At 36.3% G+C, this 17,599-nt stretch overlaps 1 protein-coding gene across 1 annotated transcript in view; it reads right to left on the bottom strand.

The window, feature by feature from the left end:
• The window catches only part of LOC143714794 (integrin alpha-X-like), a 32,940-nt gene that overhangs the window by 890 nt on the left and 14,451 nt on the right, over window positions 1-17,599 (bottom strand). The window contains exons 3-29 of the mRNA XM_077206232.1: window positions 12,054-12,157; window positions 11,894-11,964; window positions 11,504-11,621; window positions 11,252-11,382; window positions 10,979-11,124; window positions 10,380-10,530; window positions 10,141-10,291; window positions 9,916-9,989; window positions 9,580-9,697; window positions 9,355-9,488; window positions 9,099-9,245; window positions 8,770-8,970; window positions 8,466-8,599; window positions 8,235-8,380; window positions 7,958-8,106; window positions 7,337-7,468; window positions 7,184-7,257; window positions 6,925-7,066; window positions 4,564-4,662; window positions 3,573-3,652; window positions 3,374-3,460; window positions 3,192-3,270; window positions 2,932-3,027; window positions 2,581-2,667; window positions 2,084-2,194; window positions 1,872-1,985; window positions 38-148 (exon numbers count right to left, since the gene is read on the bottom strand). Coding sequence (XP_077062347.1) covers window positions 38-148; window positions 1,872-1,985; window positions 2,084-2,194; window positions 2,581-2,667; window positions 2,932-3,027; window positions 3,192-3,270; window positions 3,374-3,460; window positions 3,573-3,652; window positions 4,564-4,662; window positions 6,925-7,066; window positions 7,184-7,257; window positions 7,337-7,468; window positions 7,958-8,106; window positions 8,235-8,380; window positions 8,466-8,599; window positions 8,770-8,970; window positions 9,099-9,245; window positions 9,355-9,488; window positions 9,580-9,697; window positions 9,916-9,989; window positions 10,141-10,291; window positions 10,380-10,530; window positions 10,979-11,124; window positions 11,252-11,382; window positions 11,504-11,621; window positions 11,894-11,964; window positions 12,054-12,157 — 3,187 coding nt within the window. The remainder of the gene's footprint in view (window positions 1-37; window positions 149-1,871; window positions 1,986-2,083; window positions 2,195-2,580; window positions 2,668-2,931; window positions 3,028-3,191; window positions 3,271-3,373; window positions 3,461-3,572; window positions 3,653-4,563; window positions 4,663-6,924; window positions 7,067-7,183; window positions 7,258-7,336; window positions 7,469-7,957; window positions 8,107-8,234; window positions 8,381-8,465; window positions 8,600-8,769; window positions 8,971-9,098; window positions 9,246-9,354; window positions 9,489-9,579; window positions 9,698-9,915; window positions 9,990-10,140; window positions 10,292-10,379; window positions 10,531-10,978; window positions 11,125-11,251; window positions 11,383-11,503; window positions 11,622-11,893; window positions 11,965-12,053; window positions 12,158-17,599) is intronic.

Genomic DNA, 17,599 nt, shown 5'->3' on the forward strand with positions numbered 1-17,599 from the left:
GCCAGTGATTGAAACTGATGTTATGATGGTGGTATACTTTATAGAGAGCCGCTGTGATGAGAGCCAGTAGCAACAGTCCTCCTATTACTCCTCCAATGATCTCTTTGGTCAGGTTCACCTCCTCATACACCTCCACTTGAGTGTTAATCTACAAAGTGGAACAATTGAATTTTAAAATGAAGTCAGAAGTGATCTCAGTGTAACAGGAAGTCCTCCTCTTTTCTCCAACACAGATGTTCCATGTCGAACAATAGAGACATTATAATTTGATAACATGATTGTTTACTATGTACATTATTTTGTTATAATGCATCTATTTTTGTGCGTGTATGATCCACATCCCTGTCTCTTGTGCTGTTGTTGTAATCCGTTTTAAAATGCTATGTACTACCATTAAAAAGCAAGGATGCATTAAATTGATCAAAACTGACAGGAAAGACATTTGTAATATTACAAAAGATTTCTATTTGAAAAAAATGCTGTTCTTTTGAACTTTCTATTCGTCAAAGATTTCTGAAAAACACATGTAGTGGCACAAATGTTATCAACTGATTATATTAAGAAACCTTGAGCAGAAAATCAGCATATTAGAATGATTTCTGAAGGATCATGTGACACTGAAGACTGGAGTAATGATGCTGAAAATACAGCTTTGACATCACAGGAATTCATTTTATTTTAAAATATAATAAAATAGAAAACTGTTCTTTAAAGGGACATTGTGTAGGAATTTCTCCCATCTAGCGGTGAAATTTTATTTTGCATTCAAACGAATTGTGCTCTCCAGCGCCTCACTTTTTCAAATGTGTGTTGCATCTACGGTAGCTGTTATGTACCAAAAAGCTATGACAGGATGTCTTCTAATAGCACTTCGTCGAGTTTTCCTTCGGGTGAACAGGTTTGTTATTTCAAACAAACTGCAACTTACTAGACACAACGAACAAACGAATGTTACAGTATGAATTACTGACTGTGAAAAACATGAACTATTGTAATTAGTAGTTATGCCTTTTTTATTAGTTATGTTTATTCCAGTCACGTTTCATTTTACGTTCAATTTTGGACTTTTTTGGCGACGAGGATTTCTTCTCCTGTGGCTCGGCATATGTATGGTCCGCCATTAAAAATAACAGTGCAATGCAGCCTTTTAAACTGACCGGGGCCGTGACAAGCGCCTCTCACTGCTCTGCTCATCCGTTTCTGCTGCTTTCAGTCACATGACGCTGGCTCTGAACGAAAATGCGTTGTGGAAACGCGTTGGCCTAGTACTTTTTGACCCTCTCTGCTATTATAGTTTTACAAGATGGCTGAACTACATGGAAGCCTTCGTGGACCTACCCGTCACATGTATATAAAGATAATAAATTCTTCGTTTACGAGGATTAGTCAGATAACTGGCAGAGGTATTTGTACACCATTGAGGACACATTTATGAATTAAAGTATTGATTTTAGATAGTAAAATACCTAAAAAAAAATACACATTGTCCCTTTAAAATTGTAATAATATTTCACAATATTACTCTTTTTACTGTACATTTGGTCAAATAAAGTGTTGGTGAGCAGAACAGACTTTCAAAAACATAAAAATATTCTTTCAGACCCCAGACTTTTGAACAGTAGTGTAAGCACTTTTGGTATTTACACAGGAAGTAGATCTGTGTGAAAGAATGCTGTAAGTGCAATTGTCAATACATTTGCAAGAAGCAAAAAGAGAAAAGTATGTGGTCTGAAAAAGAAAGAATAAATCATAAATCAACAAATCATAAACTATAAACAGTAGACTGCCGTTAAAGATTCCTTCAAACAGAGCACTGTTAGGAGAGCTCTTTTTACAGTCATTAGACTTGACATGAACAATCTCTGAATTACCTGGACAGACGGTGCAGTGCGTAGAGAATCAGAGGAAAAGAAAACGTATTTGCTCCCGTCATAATCCAGAGTCGCTGAACTGACCAACTCAAAAACAGCAGACTTGAGTCCAGTCTAAGAGAGAAACAGATCATGACAATAAGTAATGATCAAACTGTTATGAATATATATGGTCTGTTCTGAGATATGAATTTGCTTTAAAAGTCAGATACCTGCTCAATCCATCCAGAGCTCACATTGCCAAATATATTATAGAGTTTCCTTTCATTCTTTATGAGAGTGACATCACAGCTGAACACGGCACACACCGCCACAGAGCAGTTCTGACACACACACACACACACACACACACACACACACACACACACACACACACACACACACACACACACACACACACACACACACACACACACACACACACACACACAAACACACACACACACACACACACACACACACACAGAGAGAGAGAGAGAGGGGAGAGGGGGAGAGAGGGAGAGAGAGAGAGAGAGAGAGAGAGAGAGAGAGAGAGAGAGAGAGAGAGAGAGAGAGAGAGAGAGAGAGAGAGAGAGAGAGAGAGAGAGAGAGAGAGGGGGGGAGGAAATGGAGATTCATTAATGTATGTTTAACATATACAACAAATAAATCAAATAAATTGTGGAAAAAAATTAGGCAAAGCAAAACAAAATTCAAAAAGTGTCCTCACCACCACACGATGATTTTTAATAACGTCCAACAACGCAAAATTGGTGATAACAGGCTTCGTCATGTTCTCGTTGTTACAGCCAGATATCTTTAAAAAGAAAGAAAGAAAGGAAATCCCATTTTCTGTCAGCAAATGCCCTCTTGTAACTGAGGCCCTTTGGTTCAGAACCACTGGTTTCAAAATAAAGTATATACTGTACGCTTTCCTTGGTGACATTTTAAAACAAGTTTCTGAACAATTATGGGTGAAGGATGGGATGCCGTTTTTCTTCCTTACATCATACAGAAATTATTAAATTAAATTAATCAGTATACCCGTATGGCCTGTGAGATGAGAAATAAATTCACACACTTGCAAATTTGTATTAGTCCAGATGTCAATATCACCAAGTTTCACTGGTACTCTTATGAAAACTTTGAAAGCTAATTCTCTGAGTTCATTCTGAACCTGAAAGAGAGAGAGAAAAAAGAAAGAGTTTTGTTCAGGGTGGGCATTTTAACATTTTCTTCTGTTGATAAAATAAATCCTGTTAAAATCTGTCATTCAGCCTTTTTGAAACTATAAAACCTTTTTGATAATATCCTTTAAGATACAGAATACAGAATTAATACCTTTATTATCTGCTGGACCGGTTTCATAAGATCACTTTTCCCTGAAGTAAAATTTATGTGGATGGTGGAATTTTCATGCCTTTCATTTAAAATGAAGAAAGAAAATCATAATATTACAATATAGGATAAAGATTTTTTTTAAATTATTATTTCTATACAGAAATGTGGAGCAGAGCACTAACCTTATCATGGCAATATAGATGGCATATTTAACATCAATGGTTTTCTGTTTGTTAAACTCACTGTCGTTTGAGTGTTTGTCATTCCCACTGTGAAAGATGGAGGTTTTGTTTATTAGTAGCATTTATCTGTTCCTGATGAAATGATCATGTGAGAATCCTCCTAGAGCTCATGGTAAAGCACATAAAGATGATGTCATACCTTGTGACCGCAGCAGTAAACCTCACATTTTGGCCCAGTGTACTTTCTTTATTAATACTGTATGTAATATCAAACACAACCTGGAATTTGAACAAAAAAGCCAGAATAAGACAAAATTTTGGACTAATTAAAGTTGTTGTAAGTCACATATCAATGTAACATGTTGACCAGTCGCACACCCATGAATGTTGCTCTGGATAAAAGTCTTTGTTAACTGTCTAAGTTTAGTCTAGTCAGTAAATGAAAATATATAAGCATGCGAGTAGAGCTGGACAATACATTTTTTATCAATTATTAAAGTATAAATTATTTATAATTATTATTAAAGTATTTTAATCATGATCATGATTTCTGCTTCTCTTGATACATTAAGAATAATCGCTGTGATATTGTCCCGTTGGTTTTATTTTCCTCAAAAGTTTCATTTTTTTTATTTAATTATGATACTACTTTTACATTTTCATTATCTTGTATCAGTCAGAGCCTCCAAGAGCTTTCATAGTTGGGGTTGCCAGAGGTCAAGAGTTTAAATCCCCCAATCAGAGCTTTCCTCTTAAATCGATAAATTATCCAACAAGTGTTTTACTTAATCTTGCCAATTTGAAAACCGTGCGCTGATGATCTGAAAATACAGGCAAACATGTATGTTGGAGTTCAGCGATCTCCATTGTGATATTCAGCTCTAATGAATGAATAAACTGAATGAATGATCATCAGTGACTAAATCTGTTAGAAAACATTCTAGGGGACTAATTGTAATAAATCCAAACATGAATCTCGACTATAAAATAAACTCTGTCTATGAGTTGAGGTTCTCTTGATTTGTGCTTGCGTGGAAGTGCAATAATTCTCATGAAATGTAAACAGAAATGTCTCAAATGAGAACAATTGTGATTAATCATTTATTGGCAAAATAATGATTTTCATTTTAACCATTAACATGCATTCCTCCACATGAGCAAACGTGCGTGTCAGGGGTGTGATTATTGACCTGTGTGTTTCCCTTGAGGATGGGTGTACTGATCTGGCATTTGGTTTCTCCCAGTGTAACTCCTCGCTCAGCATCCAGAGATACACACTCCACTCTGCCCTGCTCATACAGAACCTTTATCATATATTTTAACACACACACACACACACACACACTCCACTCTGCCCTGCTCATACAGAACCTTTATCATATATTTTTACACACACACACACACTCCACTCTGCCCTGCTCATACGGAATGTTTATCATATATTTTTACACACACACACACACACACACACACACACACACACACACACACACACACACACACACACACACACACACACACACACACACACACACACACACACACACACACACACTCCACTGCCCTGCTCATACAGAACCTTTATCATATATTTTTACACACACACACACACACACACACACACTCCACTCTGCCCTGCTCATACAGAATGTTTATCATATATTTTTAAACACACACTCACTCCACTCTGCCCTGCTCATACAGAACCTTTATCATATATTTTTACACACACACACACACACACACACACACACACACACACACACACACACACACACACACACACACACACACACACACACTCCACTCTGCCCTGGTCATACAGAACCTTTATCATATATTTTTACACACACACACACACTCCACTCTGCCTTGCTCATACAGAACCTTTATCATATATTTTACACACACACACTCCACTCTGCCCTGCTCATACAGAACCTTTATCATATATTTTTACACACACTCCACTCTGCCCTGCTCATACAGAACCTTTATCATATATTTTTACACACACACACACTCCACTCTGCCCTGCTCATACAGAACCTTTATCATATATTTTTACACACACACACCACTCTGCCCTGCTCATACAGAACCTTTATCATATATTTTTACACACACACACCACTCTGCCCTACCCATACAGAACCTTTATCATATATTTTTACACACACACACACACACACACACACTCCACTCTGCCCTGCCCATACAGAACGTTTAACACGCGCGCACACGCACACAGCAAATGTTTATTTAATTTAATTGTGATGATTAAAACTGACAACTAATGAAAATGCCACATTCAGTATCTCCGAAAATTAGAATATTACTTAAGACCAATACAAAAAAAGGGTTTTTAGAAATGTTGGCCAACTGAACAGTATGAACATGAAAAGTATGAGCATGTACAGCACTCAATACTTAGTTGGGGCTCCTTGTGCCTGAATTACTGAAGCAATGCGGCGTGGCATGGAGTCGATCAGTCTGTGGCACTGCTCAGGTGTTATGAGAGCCCAGGTTGCTCTGATAGTGGCCTTCAACTCTTCTGCATTGTTGGGTGTGGCGTATCGCATCTTCCTCTTTACAATACCCCATAGATTTTCTTTAGGGTTAAGGTCAGGCGAGTTTGCTGGCCAATTAAGAACAGGGATACCATGGTCCTTAAACCAGGTATTGGTAGCTTTGGCACTGTGAGCGAGTGCCAAGTCCTGTTGGAAAATGAAATCTGCATCTCCATAAAGTTGGTCAGCAGCAGGAATCATGAAGTGCTCTAAAACTTCCTGGTAGATGGCTGCATTGACCTTGGACCTCAGAAAACACAGTGGACCAACACCAGCAGATGAAACAATCGTGTTTCACAATCTTCTCCATGGTGCGGCTATGCCTATTGCTTCTACCACATCTTTTCCTTCCCTTCACCTCGTGCTTGGACACAGAGCTCTGTGAACAGCCAGCCTCTTTAGCAATGATCTTTTGTGTCTTGCCCTCCTTGTGCAAGATGTCAATGGTCGTCTTTTGGACAGCTGTCAAGTCAGCAGTCTTCCCCATGATTGTGTAGCCTACAGAACTACACTAGAGACCATTTAAAGGGCTTTGCAGGTGTTTTGAGTTAATTAGCTGATTAGAGTGTGGCACCAGGTGTCTTCAACATTGAACCTTTTCACAATATTCAAATTTTCTGAGCTACTGATTTTGGGGTTTTCATTAATTATCAGTTATAATCATCGAAATTAAAAGGAATGAACACTTGAAATATATCAGTCTGTGTGTAATGAATGAATTACTGAAATAAAACAACTTTTTGATGATATTCTAATTATATGGCCAGCACCTGTATATAAAACATGCATCTATCTAACATTCCATTTGTTACAGGGTTTGGAAATATTTGTTAAATAAACTCTAACACTCCATATTTTTAATGTGGCTCTGTAGATTTAAGTTTTCTTTGAAAATGTATTGCATCTTCAGTGTTTTGTAGCTATTTGCTTTAGGAATAGCATTGTTATCATTAACTAGGTTTACCTGTAAACTATGTTTACCTGTTTAGATGTGAATCTCCTATAGGAAAGTCCAAAGGGGTATTTGAGGGTAAAAAGAGTGTTGTATGAGTTTTCTCCTCTGTTCTCTACAAACACTGTCACATTGAGCTCCTGCATTATTCCAACCTCTATATCTGTAGATCTGGATCACAGAAACCAAAGAGAGATATATAAATACTTTCATAAGCATCAAGATGGTTCGGATTTATTAATTTCTAGCAACACTTCAGTTCAGTAACAGAGCAAATGGTTTGCTCACCCAGAGAAATTGAAATCCATCTGGAGGTCATCTATACATACATTATCAGTTCCACAGTTTATCTCAAAATCCAGCTGTAAAATAAAGTGAAGGAATTATTAATTTGTGATGAAGTTCTGCTAATTTCTGGTCTTAACACAGATGAACTCTTACATTGTGGTCTGTGGTGGTCTTTATCTCTGGCATCAGTACTGGTCTCAAATTTTCCATACTTCCTGATGGAAGACCCTCAAATGTGAATGTTATCTGATTAGACAACGGATTCAGAGCATCTTCTGAACACGCCTTATGGAAACGAGAAACAATAAGAGATGTTAATAACAAAACACTCTTCGATTATACTTGGGTCACTCTTGTTATGCATTCTTGCAATGTCCCCATCATATTTCTTAAAATGTTGAATATAATATTAAACTCAACATTTGTAGTTTTATCACAGTTAAGTAGACAACATAGATCATTGGCTCTTTATATCCTATCAGGTTACATACTGTTTGACATCCTGATAATTTTCTCGCCGCTGTGTAAATAATCAAGTTATAATTAATAGTTTGTTTTGTACAAATGTTTTTATTTGGAATTTCTACACTTTTTATAATGCAAGCACATAAAAGTAACATTATATCAAAGATGTATAAAATAAAGATAATTAATGAAGTTTGAATGCCTGAGAAAAAGGAATTACCCTTTAAGTCCCAAATTTTAGCCTAGATTCATCAGATTCACTGAAAATGTACTCATAAATGCAAAACAAAAATGACATTTGATGCTTACCTCGATAAAAAAAGGATGACGTTTGCATACTTCCTGCAACTCAACGTTCATCACATTACTGAGGAGCGGTTGTTTGTCTGAGAAGTATGCACGATATTTCTGTCGCTTGGCATCCAGCATTATGGTGTAACTAATATTTGAAGCCAAACCTAAAAAAACATGTTTGATCATAAATGCCCCAAATATTAGCAATGCAACAATACCAGAATACTACAAATCTTGAGCAGAATATGTGATGTAAGAACACAAAAACTATGTAATTATATTATGAATAAACCTGGTATGCTATGTCTGTATCCTCTCATGTTAAAGCATACAGTCAAGTTAATTTTCAGAGGACTAGTGCAGTCTGTTTGGTCACGGATTGGTATTTTGGTTGGGTTGTAAGTTACTTTGGTTTCCAAGAGCATGATGGGTCTGGACCTGAACGAGCGACATATAACACATATGAATGATTATGGCTGAAACTGTGTATTTATATTTTAGTTATTTATAGAAGAAAACAGACCTGAGAAGCAGAACTGCTCCCTTGGACCCAACAGCAATGTCAGGGAGGCTGTCTTGAGTCTGGTCTAGAGAAGACTGACTCAATGAAATCCCAAAGAACCGCAAACCTGGTCGCACAGATGATCCAGCAATCCTCTGTTTCATTCAAGAGGGAATAAAACATAACAAATATATTAGAGTCAATGAAGAGAGTCAAGGGAAAGTAATGCAAGAAAGGTGAACCACGAGACTGAATAAATGATGACAGAATAATTTTTTTTTGTGAACTATCCCTTTAAACTGCCACCAACCCACGTCTTTTTCACCTGTGAGTATTTGGAAATGATCCCTCCATCTATCCCATTGAAGATGTAGATGCTGCCCTGTCCATCCTCCTCTAAAGGAGCTCCAACCAGCACATCCATGAAACCATCACCATTCAGATCTGCTGGACTGGCCAGAGAAGAGCCAAACCGACCCCTCTGACCTGCCATGCCCACCAGTGTATCCGAAAAAATGAAGTTTGCCTATGGAGATATAACAGAGAGAGGAGAAACAGGGTTAAACAGACACAAAATGTACATTTATTCATTATTATTTGATGAACTCTTTTTTTTATTTTAATTTGAATTGAATCTTCAAAAAAAACACTGACCCGACGTGTGAAGATGTAAACAAACACTAAGCCCTCCCGATCAGACTCTATGTACGTCGGTGCCGATACCAAAAGTAGGTCTGTATTGGAGTCACGGTTCAGATCCACCACACACACCTCTGCTCCAAAATATGAGCCAATCTGAGGCTGAGAAAGAAGCAATACAGTTATACAGCTATTCTGAGTTTATGTACTTTCACTCGCTTACATTAATTTGTGATGTGCTAATATTTTACATAAATTTGAGTGTTACAACCTTAGGAGGATCCAGTTGCTTTAAGTCCCTTCGATCAATTCTTGAAACAGTTACTTGTCCCTTATGCTTGTGTCTTGGTGCTCCCATGACTGCATACTTTGCTCTGGACATTGTTGCTATTGCCAAGGAATAACCTGTGAAGAAAATAGACTTTAAAATAGAAAAAAACATTCTGATGTTTTGACAAATTTCTATTGATTTACACAATCGAAGAAGAGATCTCACCTAAATAACTGTCATGCTCATTTCCAGCTTGAAAGACGTCTGAATCATCATTTGATTTGTGCAGCTGATATCCACCCTTCCACTGGAAAGCTCCGACAGCGGTCATTATCATTTCTGTCTGAATGCAGATTACATTATAAGAAAAAGTCATTCTTCAAAACAGAAATATTTAAGAAATAATATTTCCACATAAGTTTACAAGCATGCAAAATCTTGTATTTTTCATTGAGGTGGATGAAAGTTAAACATGAGTCAAAACAGAAAATGTCATGGATATCTAACTAATAATAAATCAATAACAAATTGGTGTCAAATAAGTGAAATACATAGAATTACATTTGCTGTAAATGCTGCACTAAACCCGTCCTGTGCAAACTCCATTCGAGATGAATCTCCAGAGGTCTGTGTTCCTAGCAAATAAAAGCAGCAACAACAGTTAACTATAAATGTATTATTTTAAATCAATAAATTGTACAAAGGAACTGTACTAACATGGCAGCTGATAAATGTAAAATGTAAACATTCTCTGTCATTCATTTTTCATTCCCTCTGCAAACATACCTTCAATGGCAATAATGTTCTCTTTGAGTTTTTCACGAATATTTTCCAGCGCATCAAAATTGGTTACTTTGAACACATGATTATTGGTGGGTAAAGATGCAATTATTGCCAGTTCCCTTATTGCTTTGTCAATAGCAAAAGCATTGCCAACCTAAGAAAAATGAAATGATAATTGTAACACTTTTTAAATGCAATGATTTTAATAACTTTAATAAAGTGGATATTCCCCCAAATCTTACCCCAATAGCATATCGTGTTATATTTTTAGCTTGTGCTTGTTGAACAGCTTTATTCAAATACAGTGAATCAGTTGATTCACCATCCGTGATAACAACCAAAATTTTACTGGCTGATGGTCTTGCACCTCCATTACTTACGAATAGCTTGTTCCTATTGAAAAAAAACCCAAAACAATACAAAATATTCAATCAACAACACAGTTATGCAACTGTATAGGACATGTTTCTTATAAGTTTACATTGCTTGTCTATGGAACCTTGTTCAAATTATGAAGTGCAGTAAAACCTTATTAAAACTCATAAAAAACAAACTATTCGTAGTAGTACTGAGTGTATCCATTTATCCCTGCATTTAATATCATGTGCTTTTTGCATGATTGCTCAGACATCTATCAGTTTTTTATTTGTATTATCCATTTTTTTTTTTTTTTTGTGGTGGGTGGGTTTTGTGGTTGTATTTTTTAAATTAGGATGTGCTCCTCACATCTCACTAAATATCCTGTTAAACTTAACTTCACTCCAAGCCTTTCTGTCAGAAGCAATATTACTTTTAGCATAGATAAAAGAAATCCAATGAAATATCAACAGTCATGTCTCACACAAGTTGTCTTATAGCTGTTGCGGTGTTTGTCAATCCTCTCTGTTGAGATATCCCATTCACTTTATTTTCCCATTCCATGGTGTTTTTGTCTTGTTGAAACTTGTGATGAATGACACATTCTGAAGAAAACTGTGCAATGGCAAACTGTAAGATAGATAGATAGACAGACAGACAGACAGACAGACAGATAGATTTAGTGCCTGATGTGCTGAAAAATGGGGGTAAAAATCATGGACAAGCTAAATCATAATAAATGCATGGATTATCATACCTGAGTATCACGGTCTACAAAACTTTTGATCATTTCTTTAACAAAAGCCTTCATCTTAATAAAATCCCGAGATTTTACACTTCCAGATCCATCCATTAAAAAAGCAATATCAATTTGTGACGTTGGGCATTCTGAAGTTGGAGAAATTAATAATTGCATCATATTTTCATTTAATCTGAATAAATGAAATCATGTAATACAGTACATATAGTATGAAGAAGATTTGGATTTGGTAAAATGCCATAAATGTACCTCTCAGAGTCTTTGGCACAGATCTGCTCACAACATCATCTGGACTGATTTTAAAGCACATGCCATTGTAAGTGGTTAGGCCTACATCACAGTTCTTAGGTATGGTTGGACCACAAACCTGAGAGAAATTAAGATTTTATATTCAACATGACATACTCTAATATGTTAATTAGTGTAAAATTTGGAGTTTCAAAAATTCTTAATTATTTGTTAATTGACTGCAAATTGTCAATGTTCAACTCTAACAGTGATTCAAATTACATACACCAAATCTAGCATGTTTTTTGCAGTAAAACTGATGGTATTTTTAGGATATCATAACATGATTTTTTTTTCATTAGGATTGAATATTCTCTCAAAATCAGGAATTAATTCAAATATGATACTTACCACTGTTATTGAAGACTGAGGATCTAGAGACATTGAAAGTCCAAGGGACATGTTGACAGCCTCATTGGTGACTTGAATAAAAAGTGAATTTTGTTTTAGATATATTATCAACTATTGTATTATATTAAAAACTTGAAAGTATCATTTACAAACAGAGTACCGGTAATGGGCTGTAGAATGCAGTTTCCTTCAGCGACAGCACAACGATATATTTGTCCTCTTTGAGTTTGATTGTGTTGTATTAGAGGATCACTCACAAGTAGACTATGGAAGAAGACAGGAGAATAAGAGAACATGTTAAAAAAGAAGAAATCTGTGGTGTTCCTGGTTGGGTGTGCAGTTTGAGTATGATGCAAAACCTCTGATGTACTACAAAAAAAAATAAAGATGAAAAAGTGTCAGTGTCACAAAATATTTTTATATTATGGAAAGGGGAAATTAAAACTATTGGCAAAGCATTAGGTGAAAAAAATTGATATAATTAAATTAGTTTTTAAGTTCAAATAATATTTTAACTGGACCAGAACAGTCAGCAGTGGCTCAATTATTTTTTTTTAATTCAGCAGTTGCCAAATGTCTCCAGCATGACCTACTGTACATTACAGTGACGGTAGAAGTTAGAGATGTAATTTGCTAAAAAATGAAAAGAGAAACAACACTGGACAGCTCAAATGTAGGAAGTTTAGCTTAGAAATTCAAATGAATGCCTTCTGTTATGTGCATTGTCTGAGCTTTGTTGAAGGTGAATTATGAAAGTTTTATGATTTTTTATGTTAAAATACATTCTCTTAATCCAGTTTATTGTTCATTGACTACTATTAGTATGCCATTCATGGGTTTATCTCCCCCAAAAGTGTAAAAATTTAACCTCCCAGGCGCCATCAAAACATTGACAGTGGTCCACTCAAATCTATCAATCTGTTTCCAGCTCAACCTATAGCGAGAGTTTGAGGCATGGCAACTGTAACAGGCGGAGCCAGCGGGTGTTTAGACGTTGTGGGACCATGACTCAAGCATTAATGTATTTCCTGCTGTGGTCCGTTATCTGGCATTATTTCATCTGGTCGACCAAATAAAGACATGTAATTTTGCATTTTTTGTGCAACTGAATGGCCGCATACTGGTATGGGCATTTTATAGATCAGATGCTAGGAACTGCCATGGTTTTGTGGGTGTTCTGTGTGGAATGAGAGGTTCTTCTTGGTTGTGCATCTTGATGTTCTACATAGGTACTGCAAGATCTGCACATTTTTTCAATGTCTGTCAAGTCAAGTCACCTTTATTTATACAGCGCTTTTTACAATCCAATGCTTGTTTCAAAGCAGCTTTACAGTAAAAATAGGAAAGTAATGCAGCAGAGTTTGTTTCTGCTGTACAGCAGATCTACTGTAAAAGAAAATGGCGTCATAGTCCAGCTTAAGTAAGTTCAGTGATGGTTCTTTTTGTTGTAAAAAGTAATTAATTTATTTTAGTATATATATATATCTGCTCTGGAGAAAACAGTGATGTCATTTTCCAGCAGTTCTCATATAATGGTGTCGGTGCAGGCAGGTCAATAATACTGTTGAATATTAAATGTCCCAAACTAAGCAAGCTAAAAGTCAAAGGTGACAGTGGCAAGGAACCAAAACTCCATCAGGTGACAGAATGGAGAAGAAAAAAAACCTTGGGAGAACCCATACTCGGGGGGCCAGTTCTCCTCTAGCCAACGAACAGACAGTGTATGATTGAGATTCAGGCAGCATTACAGGTCAATGTCTGTGTTTATTTTTGTCCAATATATATTTTATCAAGCCAACCTGCATGTTTTTTCGATACCTTGGTGGCAGTGGTGTAGTCTAGTTTTTTGTAGTGAGTATACTGTGATAACAAACCCCCCCCATAATCCCCCTTCCACCCCCGCCCGCCCGCCGCCGCCGCCACCACCACCACCACCACCACCACCACCACCCATTTTCTACTGTTTAGTGTTAATCGCCATCTAACTCAGCCAATAAAGAGCTACATTTAGCCTTAGATGTTATATAAATATGGTCCCTGAAGCACAGGTTTTATCAGCTGACAATTAAAAGACTTAAACATTATAAGCACAAATAAAAGTTTACTTTTAAAAAACTTGTGTGATATTCCTTTAAAGTTATATTTAATAGATTTGATTATTATTATTTAAAAAAGTACATCTTACTATGCAATTTCTTTCATAATTCCCTCGAGTTACTTTATTTATCTCTACAAACTTTGATTTTGGTGGGTTGTAAATTAAATACATTTGAGCTTCTGTGTGTTTTAATAAACTATTATTATTATTATTATTATTATGAGGCCTACTTGAATTATACTCTACTGTGCAATAGTAATATATTTCTGTTATATTTTCTTCAAGTTATACAAAACTTTGATTTTGACAGGTTGTCATGAAGACTTTAAAGTTTGTGAGTATGTATATGATACGAATGAATGACGATAGTTTTATCAAATGAAATGGTAAAATTCTTGTGAAGTGACTCTCATAAAAGCTCTGCAATGAAGTTCATATGTGTGCATGTCCTCCTCATAGACGCTGAAAACACCACGAGTGTCACGCGCGCGTCAGTGTGTAGTAGAGCACACATTGGGCGCCATTCACAGAAACACGCAGAACATTCAGAGTTTATTTCAATAGCAGTCTTTTTGAGCTTTAATATTCATAGACACTTAGTACATATCGAGATATGATTCATTGTATCATTACTTTTGATTTATTAATTAAAAAATGGCCAAATTGCGTGACGTTCCGCTTTACAGTAGGCTAAATTACATTTGTTGCTGGATTCCGCGATTCGATCCGTGTCGCTGCGCAAACACAGACGTCACGGCGGGGTGAATTTATGAATGAAAGTTCTTTCACAAAACGATGTTGTTACGAATCCTCACGCTTTTTAAAGTGGGTATACGGAGATCTTTGACATTTCCTAGTGGGCATACGGAAATCCTTGACATTTTCTAGTGGGTATACGGCGTATACCTGCGTATCACGTAGACTACACCACTGCTTGGTGGGCTGCATGGATTTGAGTCAGAATGTCATTTCGTTGGTCATGGATTAGCATGGATTAGCACTTGTCTGCCCTTAAATACAACTCCAGCTTCTATGGTAAGTTCATCTCGGAAAGGCCATTAGCTGCGTAGGTCTTTTGGCAGGGCTTGAATTCTGTCTGGCCATCTCTGATGGACGATTTCTATTAATGCACTGAGATTGGGGTCTTTTGCAGTCTCAGTTCTGAGAATCTACCTCCACTGTGAGGGTGGTTGCTGGATTGTATTTCGTTAAGCAAGCATCAACTGACACTGTTGTCTTTAGGTCATCGAAGCATTTCTAATAATCATGTCCCATATCCATTGTGAGTCACTTTTCAGTAGGCCTAATCCTCTCAGATTGTGGGCTTTATCCGCAAACTTCGGTATGTAGGGTTAGCGGTAGTTTAGCATGCCCATGAAACGATGAAGGTCACCTTTGCTTTGTGGTGTTAGCATTTTTTTGCATATTGTGGACTTTGGCTGGGTCTGGCCTAATGCCTTTGTCTGTGTATAGGTTGCTAAAGGATATGCTCTGCTGCTCGATGATACGCTTGTCACTTAGCGTTACCAGTTCGCGGACGCACTGAATCGTTCTTTGTTTAAATAGTTCAAAGTTACTATTAGAAAATGTTATTACCTTGACAAACTATACATCATTAAAAAGATATAAGACTCAAGTTTCAGTATTTAACAACTAATTTATTCTCAGAAACTTAGTGACAGTTATGTTTTAATTTGTGCAGGAGTTACGTAATAAAAAATGACATTTACATTACATTTACATTTATTTTTTGTAATGAGTCGATGAGTCGATTTAATATGAATTATAAGCATCAGCCGCTCTCATTCAGAAAAAAACTCCTGTGCTGTCGTCATGACAGCGCTTGACAAAACAACGTCCCTCAGGGCCTTTAGCTCAAAAATGTGCAGATTTGGAGAAATATTGATAGATTACCATAGGTTTACATCAGATTTATATAGACAGGAATAATATTTATTAAATTTATACCCAAATGGGCCGATGTAATCATTACGAGCGCTGGATACTCAGATGTAACGTTACTGTGTTTTCAATCCATACACACAGCCGTGTGCATATGCATTCCATATGGAACACATGAAGAAGTGCCATAATCATGTGACATCCCAGGAAGTTCGTGACACAAACAAAGCTTCTAGAGATCGTTATAACATGCAGATAAAGACGTTTTGAAGACGACAATAAACATGATTGCAATGATATTTGATTTACCTGTGTTCTTCGAGCCATGTCAGGTATTTTCAGAATAATAGATTATATTTATAATGTAATGCTAATCGATATAGACTTTATCATCGTGCAGAATACTATAAAATAATATATTTTCTGTCTGATTTTTTTTTATCTGAAGCCAAATCAGATTACAGGAGGTTATTTAAAACACTCGACTGAGCTTTCCCTATCCGATGTTTTTTTTTTCCTCGTTCTAAAAAAAAATCCATAAACACGGCGGCATCTCAAGAAATACACACGAAACCACTGAAACCGACTCGAACCGATGTAGTATACATGCCAGACCAGTATGAGGTGCTGTAATTCTGACACAGATACACTAAAAACAGAGAAGAAGATTTGCGCATAAACCTTGCACGCTGTATACAACAATAGTAGGCCCTTTACTGTCTGATTAGGCACAGTAGCTTTTCTTTTTTACCAAGAACTTTATTGAACAATATAAACAATCATAAATGGCCTGGTACAAAATAGGGATGAGTCACGATATTCAATTAGTTAGCAGATGCATAAAGCTTGCCACAAAGAACTGGTGAATAGCCGAATCATTATGAATGTCAAATTTAGCAAGGAGACATTTTAATTGTTTATTAATAAACTAGTGTTTTCTGTGACGATGCTGACTGGCCACCTTCGCAGTAGAGAAATGCACACTTCATACGGATTTAAGAGAGTTGTCTGTTTCTTTTCGTTTTTAATTGTTTCGTTTAAAAGTAGACATTTCAAGCTTTCTATAGATATATTTCTGAGTTTCTGTTAATTTATGAGACAAGCTCCAGTTCACGAGCAATGCAAGTTATATCGCGTCGGCGCCTCCATGTCCTGATTATATTGTCTGCTATATGCTTCTTATTTATTAAATCCAGGCAATTGGTTGATGAAACATTGATTAAAATTAAGATACAATTGATACAAAACGAAACTCACTTTAAAGAAAGGCTTTATTCAAAACAAAACTTAATGAAGTGGTCAAAATGATGTCTCTCGATATTGCGTATCTTATGAGGCTACTCATGCTCACTTTTCATATAATCAACATAGATGAAATGGAAAAAATAACATATTATTTAAACATAAATATGAAACTAACTTTTCTTTAATGGCTACAACACGTAGGCCTACAGTAGCATATAGAGAAATTTAATGTTGGAACGAACGCCGTGTACGGTGTCACCAGTGAGCATGTGGGGCAGGGGTACGTTTTTGGAATAATAATCAAATAATTCCCAGCGATCGTCGAATATTATTTTTGCTTGAAATACCCATCCCTACAAAATACGAAATGTCTTAATCAGACAAAATAGACTACAAGCATATCATAGCATAAGAAATAAATATAAATTAATAAAGAAGTAAAATAAAGAAATAATAAAAAT

The sequence above is a fragment of the Siphateles boraxobius genome, unplaced genomic scaffold, assembly GCF_051911475.1.
Source record: "Siphateles boraxobius isolate OS27281-9 unplaced genomic scaffold, OSU_SipBor_1 55, whole genome shotgun sequence".
In the NCBI taxonomy this organism is placed as follows: domain Eukaryota; kingdom Metazoa; phylum Chordata; class Actinopteri; order Cypriniformes; family Leuciscidae; genus Siphateles; species Siphateles boraxobius.